Source organism: Phalaenopsis equestris, unplaced genomic scaffold, assembly GCF_001263595.1.
Source record: "Phalaenopsis equestris unplaced genomic scaffold, ASM126359v1 Scaffold000422, whole genome shotgun sequence".
Classification (NCBI taxonomy): Eukaryota; Viridiplantae; Streptophyta; class Magnoliopsida; order Asparagales; family Orchidaceae; genus Phalaenopsis; species Phalaenopsis equestris.
In genome coordinates, this window is record NW_018164863.1 from 801,931 (window position 1) to 810,236 (window position 8,306).

The 8,306-nt window shown below is 38.4% G+C and overlaps 1 protein-coding gene across 1 annotated transcript in view; it reads left to right on the top strand.

The window, feature by feature from the left end:
• LOC110027276 (cellulose synthase-like protein E6) overlaps positions 1–5,012 on the top strand; it is a 9,577-nt gene extending 4,565 nt beyond the window's left edge. The window contains exons 2-8 of the mRNA XM_020728630.1: positions 2,043–2,361; positions 2,436–2,576; positions 2,649–2,780; positions 2,920–3,132; positions 3,320–3,544; positions 3,895–4,242; positions 4,323–5,012. Of these exons, the coding sequence (XP_020584289.1) occupies positions 2,043–2,361; positions 2,436–2,576; positions 2,649–2,780; positions 2,920–3,132; positions 3,320–3,544; positions 3,895–4,242; positions 4,323–4,877 (1,933 nt within the window). The 3' untranslated portion in view covers positions 4,878–5,012. The remainder of the gene's footprint in view (positions 1–2,042; positions 2,362–2,435; positions 2,577–2,648; positions 2,781–2,919; positions 3,133–3,319; positions 3,545–3,894; positions 4,243–4,322) is intronic.
• The last annotated feature ends 3,294 nt before the right edge of the window (positions 5,013–8,306 follow it).

Here is an 8,306-nt window from a genome sequence, read left to right on the forward strand (position 1 = left end):
TTGATAGTTTCTTTCCCATATGTCAGAGTAGTCACCAGGTGTTCATCGGAAGCGGGCAATGAACACAACAAAATCATCGCTCGATCTTCATCCTCAATACTCACGTCAAGCCGTGATAAATCAGTGATTATTTGATTGAAGCTATTAATATACTGCGCCAGATCAGAACCTTCCTGCATCTTCAGCCCATACAACTTTTACTTCATATACAATTTATTTGTTAGAGATTTGGACATAAACTAAGTTTCCAATTTCTTCCATACCTCTCCTGGAGATTTTAGATTCATAACATGATACATACTAGTGTTATCGTCCCTGCCGCTCGCTGTTGCAATTCTTCCCAATTTTCATCCTCCATGGCATATGGTTTTGCTGCCCGCAGAGCTTTCAAGATTTCCTGTTGCGCCAACAGATCTTTCACCCTGGTTTGCCACAATCCGAAGTTACCAGTTCCGTCGAACTTCACCACCTCGAATTTCGCACCAGAAAATGTCATCTGAAAATTAAACCTGCAACGAAACTTTTTTGCAAAAAATTTCTCTGCAAAAATCTTTAGAACCATTTTTTTTAAAAAAAAAATTGAAATATTCTCTTCTTCCAAGAAAATTTGAAAATATCCCTTCCAAATATCCAGCAAAGAAAATTTTTAATTAAGTTTCATTAATTAAGTATTTTCTTTAAATAAATTTAATTAAAAAAAGAAGTTTTCCTTTAATTAAACTTTCCTGGCCGACTCCTGTTGGAAGTAAATTCACTTCCTTTTTTCCTGCTCTTCTCGGTATCCAGTAAAGGCAGCCTCCTTTCCTTTGGGAGCTAATAATGTCCTTTCCAACACCAGCTAAGCACTGATTCCTTTCCTGGCAAGTCTCCAGCAGAAATCGCGCAGCTTCTTCTCGCGAACCTGGCAGCAATCCCTCGAAGCGTAGCAGAAGAACCCTCTGCCGCGAACCTTCCTGTCAGCGCCGCGATCCACGAACAGCAACAGTGCTCCTGCGTCCGCGAACTCATTCCTTCCGCAGAACGCCGCGATCCTTCGCTCCTTCCCGCATCGGACAACTCCCCAGCAGCCTCTGTCGCGATCCCTCACGTGATCTGCTTCCCGCAAATCTCCACGCATCTCCCTTCTCACCCCCTGCGCCGGCCGATGAAAATTTTCTTCCCCTCGAACCTTGGCTCTGATATCACTTGTTGAGAAAATTAGGGCGAAGAAAAACAATAATCGACATAAATCCAGAAGAACACAGAGATTTAACGAGGTTTGGCAAAGATGCCTACGTCCTCGGGAGCAGAGCGGCGATTACTTTCAATAATCAGAAAAGGGTTTACAGAATTCTGGAATACCTCCTGGGGTTACTAACAGACTTATTTATAACCCCAGGAGTAAACATAGGCACAATATGTAATTACAACATTACCCCTGTACCATACCGCGGGGCTTTGCCCCCGCACCCCAACCCACGTAACTTCCCAATTTGGACAGATTCTTCCGCTCCTCTTCGATCCAGCGTCTGTCCCGATATGATATATGAGTCATACCATAACAGATATGTTATTTTGCAATAGATGAACTGGACACTCGTTGATTTTCCTGTTTAAAAATTGATTCTGAAAATCCAAAAATTAGAAGAGAAATCTACTTATCCACGCTTTGTTCATGAAAAAATTTGGCTTAAATAAAAATGTTGAGAATCAAGAATGAATGAAGAAAACAGTTGAGTAATTGACAAGTTCAGGATATGTTGAGCCAAATACTCTTAATTAATTTTTCTACACATGGACTTCAAATTTTATATAAGCTTTCATTCACGAGATGCATACATTCACAAGTATTGCACCAATTAGAGGTTTTGACATATAGTGTTTTACCAACTTTAAACTCTTGATGTTCGAAGATTAATAAAGAAAAGCTGTTAACAATATATGATTATGACCATTATTGCACAACATAATATTGTTAGATAAGGTTTTAAGCATGGAGGTAAATTCATCTCTTTTACATTCTTGGTTAAATTTTGACTATAACTTGAATTAAATTTTGTTAGATTTGAAGTCAAACTGCCAAGGATAGATGTTTTCATATGCACTGCTGACCCCACCATAGAACCCCCTATAGTAGTTATCAACACAGTTTTATCAGTCCTGGCCTATAATTATCCGCCAAAGAAACTAAGTGTTTATCTATCTGATGATGGTGGTTCAATCATTACATTCTATGCACTGCTTGAGGCATCAAATTTTGCAAAGTTATGGATACCGTTTTGTAAGAAGTTCGATGTGAAGCCCTTGTCACCATCTCTCTTCTTCTCAAAATCATCAGTTCAAATACATGATCAAAGTTTCTCGGAATGGGCAGCTATGAAAGTAAGTTTTCTCAATTTACTTGTTCAGAATTTCAAACACTTTTTATTTGTCTCTGAATCCTTTTGTTGATGAAGAAAACATACGAAGAAATGGAGAGTCGGATTGCTGCAGCAATGAAACTTGGTGACATTTCCGAAGAGATTAAGGCTGTGCATGAAGGTTTTGCTGAGTGGAGCTCCAAAACATCTTCTAAGGATCACCAAGCCATCATCAAGGCATGATACTACTCTACAACCTCATATGATGAAATTTTGCAAATAGTGAACCAATTTTCTTCTGTTTTGCAGATACTAATTGATGGAAGAGATGAAAATGCAAGAGATTCTGCTGGATTTGCAATGCCGACAATTGTTTATATGGCCCGTGAGAAACATCCGAAGTATCAGCATAATTTTAAAGCCGGGGCTTTAAATGCTTTGGTAGACTTATTAGAACTTTTCTTTCCTCGAATTTATATTATAGAAACACTGTCTATAAATAAATACTGCCTCACTTAGCATTTTAGACTTAGTTTCTTATGAGTAGCTGAATTTGTGTTATTCCCTTCTAAACATGCAGTTGAGAGTTTCTGAGAAGATAACCAATGGACCAATTGTTCTCACTCTTGATTGTGATATGTGTGCTACTGACCCTAATTCAATCAGGGATTCATTGTGCTTCTTTATGGATGAAGAGAGAGGCCATGAGTACGCCTTTGTGCAATTTCCTCAAAGCTTTATAAACCTCACCAAGCACGATTTGTATGCAAGAGCCTTCAAAATTGTTCACAAAGTAGGCCCCTGCATTTGCATAATTTAAAGAAATTTATATTTGAATTGAATGAAGTTATAAGAGCACTCTAAATTAGATATCAAACAACAGAAAATGTGGTAAAAAAATTGCATTATTTAAATATGTTGATGTTGCATCTTGCTTGGGCTTGAAATCTAATATCTCAATCAAATTTATTTCCTTAAAGGTATATTTTCCTGGGCTAGATGGACTTGGAGGTACAATGTTCACTGGGTCATGTTGCTTCCACAGGAGAGATTGTCTGAACGGGAGAGAATACAGTAAAGTAAGTAAAATTGTGATGAATGGGGAAAGACAACGGATTCAAGAAAAAAGTGTTAGCGCCATAGAAGAAAGAGCCAAGGACCTAGCAACCTGCTCCTATGAAGAGAACACCCAATGGGGAAAACGAGTTTGTATTCATACTTTATTGGGGCATTTACATGCATACCACTCAATTCTTATGTATTTACATATCTAATATCTAAACATTCACATTTACATATGCATAACACTCAAATTTTTAATATCAAATCAAAGGTAGCACCATCACTACCTTTTCAATAATAAAATACACCATTTTATGCATAAGTTTATGACACCAAGGTGTTATAAGTGTAATTACATAAGAATTGTATGATATGAACGTGATGTGTGTTATGTATGTAAATTTACATATTTACTACTCAATTCTTATGTATTTACATATACAACACCAAAGCATTTATATTTACATTCATACCGCTCAAATTATGTGTGCAGATGGGGTTGAAGTATGGATGTCCTGTGGAAGATGTGATCACCGGATTTTCCATTAAATGTCGAGGCTGGAAATCAGCATATTTCATTCCTAAAGGTGAACCTTTTCTTGGTCTTGCTCCGACGACACTCTCGCAGACTCTGTTACAGCACAAGAGATGGTCTGAAGGCAACTTTCAAATGTTACTTTCCAAGTACTCTCCTTTCTTTTACGGTTTTGGAAGAACAAAGCTTGGTCTTCAAATGGGTTACAGCGTTTGCAGCTTTTGGGCTGCCAGTTCTATTCCAACTCTTATCTATGTCCTCATCCCTTCCATTTGCCTCCTTCATGGAATTTTCTTATTTCCTAGTGTATGCACCCCAGCCCCTCTCTTTCTCTCTATTTGCACTCTTCCCGGGGCTAATCTGTAATACCTCATGTCTAAATGCAGGTTTCTAGCATTTGGTTACTGCCATTTTTATTTCTGATTGCCTTGAGCAATGCTGTTAACTTGTGGGAGTTCCTTCATTATGGACTAACAGCAAAGGGTTGGTGGAATGATACAAGAATCTGGTTGTATAGAACAACTACTTCAGATCTATTTGCCTTGGTGGATACAATTCTAAAGCTTTTGGGTGTCGCGGATTCAGCTTTTGTTGTTACACCGAAGGTGGCTGATGAAGAGGCATCTGAGAGGTATGAGAAAGAGATCATGGAGTTTGGATCTGCTTCCCTGATATTTACGATATTGTCGACAATATCAATGTTCAATCTCTTTTGCTTCGTGGGAGGAATTAGAAAAGTAGTAATGGATGGAGGAATTCAAGATTTGAGCTCGCTGTTTCTGCAATTTTTGTTGTGTGGGTGTTTGGTACTCATAAACATTCCCATCTTCGAAGCTTCGTTCTTCAGGAGTGATGAAGGATGCATTCCAATGAGAACCACATTTTCATCTGTTGCAATAGTCATTGTTGCGTATTTCATGCCTGTTTTTAAGGAGAAGTAACTTCTTTTGGGTACAATACGGTCATTTTTTAATAAACGAACAAAAATTTAATAATGATATTTTCTCATATTGATGAGAATATTTTGTTTAGTTGTGATATTGTATGGGCTACGACAGCTCTTACTGTTAGCTTATGGACGCTGAAACAATTTAAATGATGAGATTGTTGTATTTATTTAAATGATGAGATTGTTGTATTTATGGTTTTTATTTAATGGGTTTATTTTATTTTATTATTATTATTTTCTTTTTTTATATGCTCTAAGTCTCCTCTATAAGAAAAAGACTTAGAACTTATAAGAGCAGTATGTATGGTGTGGAGAAGTTTTTGGCTTGTGATCTCAAGCCTTTTTTTTGTTTCTCCTCATCCGGTGCTAATGGAATTTCCCTCCTCGTGGATGTAGGCGAATAATTTAACGACGAACCATGTAAATCTTTTGTACTTGATTGTTGTTATGTGAATTTTTGCGCTTCCGCATTGTTTTCGCATAATAATTGAAATTAGAGTTTCGGATTCGTGATCGGAGTTTGGTTCGACGTCGACGGCAGCTAATTCGGCAGGTGTTGCCGGTGACTTAGCAGGTGGTTTGGCATGCTCTGTCGGCAGATTTGGCAGTTCTGCCATCAGAGACTTTGCTCAAGGAGCCCATCCGGTGGACTTTGGTCCGAGGACTTGGGTCCGACGGTGGTTCGAGCCGCAAACCGGCGGTGGTTCGGTTGTGAAAAGGCAGCAGGTGTCTCAAGCTTCCCTGGTTCGACTTGCATGAAAGGCTGGGAGCTAGATAGATGTGAGCTCTGAAAATTCACGATCGCTCGCTAGGAGCTCTCTGCATTTATTTTATTTTTGATTTGCTGAGAGACATTTGGAGGGTCAAATTTTTAGAAGGCAAATTGAATTGTAAAGAAGACATTACTCAGAGATTTTGCCCTCACTTTGCGAGGACATTTTGATCTGTGATTTGAGGTTTCTCATAGGCGTGAGCCCCTATGATTAATTACCCCTCCCGATAACGAGAGAACACTTTCGATTAAGGTTAATCATTAACAATTTAATATTTAACATATAATGTTCTGTGACAGTTAGAGTGCAATATTCTTGACTACAAATCCAGTTCAACATGCTCGTACTAAGCACCTTGATGTAAGTTACCACTTTGTTCAGGAATTGATTGAAGAAGATAATGTTCTACTGAAGAAGATAGATACAGAGGAGAATCCAGCGAACATACTCACAAAGGTACTACCAGTTCATAAGTTCATTTATTGTAGTAGTTTGGTAAACATTTGAGTTCAAGATTGATTGCCCAATCAGGCATTTTGAAGAGCCGCGCGAGGCTTAATCCCTTCGGGAGGAGGGTAAGTAAGCAATCATCTTGGTGCAGTTGATTTGGAGTTGGAGCTCTGTTTATCATCTCATCTATCTGAAAGTAAGAGATAAGGTTGAGATTGATGTAATTATAATTTTTATTTATTGAGTTTATTTTATTTGATTTGTTTTCTTTTTTGTTTCTTTCTTTATATGTTCTAAGTCTCCTCTATAAAAGAAGACTTAGGGCTTACGAGAGGAGTATGTATGGGGTGGAGAAGTGTTGAGTTATAACCTCAAGCTGTTTTTTGTTTTTTCCCATTCGGTGCTAATGAAATCTCCCTCATCGTGGACGTAAGCGAAACGATTTAACGCCAAACCACGTAAATCTTTTGTGTTTAAGTGCTATTGTGTGAATTTCTACGTTTCTGCATTGCTTTCGCATAACAGAGATACATATCTCACATCTAAACTTCATTACACCCAATACAATACAATAAAAACAGAAATAATTCCCCCACATTAAAATTCTTGATCCCTTCAGGCGTAGGTGATGCGCCGATGAGCTAGCTCTCCACCAACTGTAGACCCTTGAAAACCTGGCCTAGCTGAGAATGTCGCCGAGTTTGCAGCTGCCTCACAGGACTTTTCGGCCTTCTGACTTTGAAGACAGTGAAGATAAATCCTCCATTTCTGTGTGGTAATTTTTAGTTTCGAGAGGAGGAAGATGGAAAGAGAGTGGAGAAGAAGAGGAAACGGAGGCATCTACCCATTCTGGACATGTTCGAAGAAAATAAATGATATGATGCTAGATGAAAATAATTCACAAGTCAAAAGGACATTTCATTTGATATTCTAAAAGGAAAATATGATCCACATGTAGGTGTGCCATGGAAGAACACACCGTAGGAACTACTCTATGCTTCTTCTGGTGGCCCAGGTAGTACTTAATCTCTATACGAAACTTGGCCTAGAGAGTGGCGATATATACAGAGTTCGATGACAGATCTTGGATGAGTTATTCAGGCATCCTTGTTGTAGCCATTTGATAAGCCAGCCATATGTTATCCTCCGCCACACCCTCATAGTATCACTCTAAGATGACAAAGTCCATCTCCAACAAATCCTTTTCCTTCGATGTTGCCCCCAGCAACGAAGCACCCGATGCCATGTCACCCTCCAGGATCGCAATACATTGCTTCAACCTTTTTATCTTCACCTTGTCAAATAATCATCAAACCAATGACCCTGGTCAAATAAAGGGACGACCAGATGGTGTCTTTAGGCGATCTAGGGGCAAAGAACAGAGGATGATAACCAAGTATTAAAGAGTCAAAGAAGTGTGCTGGGTCGCTGGCACCTAAGACCAATTGATTTTAGGCCAGGCAAACCCCAGAGACAAGCGAATGCGGCCAAATCATTGATAAGTGACATAAGCCGCACTTACCAGACCAATAGGAAATATTATATAGAAAAAAGAGAAGATTCTCTCATTTTATACCTCTATTTACGAATCTTTGTTAACCCTCTTAAATTTTTTCTTGTCTTTTCTCAATTGAGGCCCTTATTTTCTCCTCCTTTGTGTGCGTGTTACAAAAATAATTATTCATCAAGTTTCTTGCATACTATTGAAGAAGCAACAGTGCGCCACAAGTAACCACATTAAAAGCTAACTTTCACTCTTTTTGATCTCCACTCATTTTTGTGCTCGCTCTCCAATCCTTTCAACTTAAAAAAATGCATCGTAGATCACATGTCAAAATTAAAATTTCATATTGATTGTCTAATTAAATAAGATTTATAATTGATAGTTAAGAAAATTTTGATAAGGTATATCAATCACTTCTTATTAAAAGCTAAATGATTGCATAGATTCAAGCATGTTTTATATAGAAGCAACTCACTGCTAGTCTTATCAAAGCAATTATTGAACACTTGAAGCAACGTTTCTAACTCAAAGTATTATAACTTAACTAGAAAATTGTACAAGGAAAATGTGTCGACACCAACCTAAAAACAATCCAACAGCCGCGAGAGAGAGGACAAGAAAAGTGAGGACCCGTTGGGAGAAAGCCCAAGGGCCCATATTTGACCACACGACTCGTGCTAGCCGGGCTAAGAGC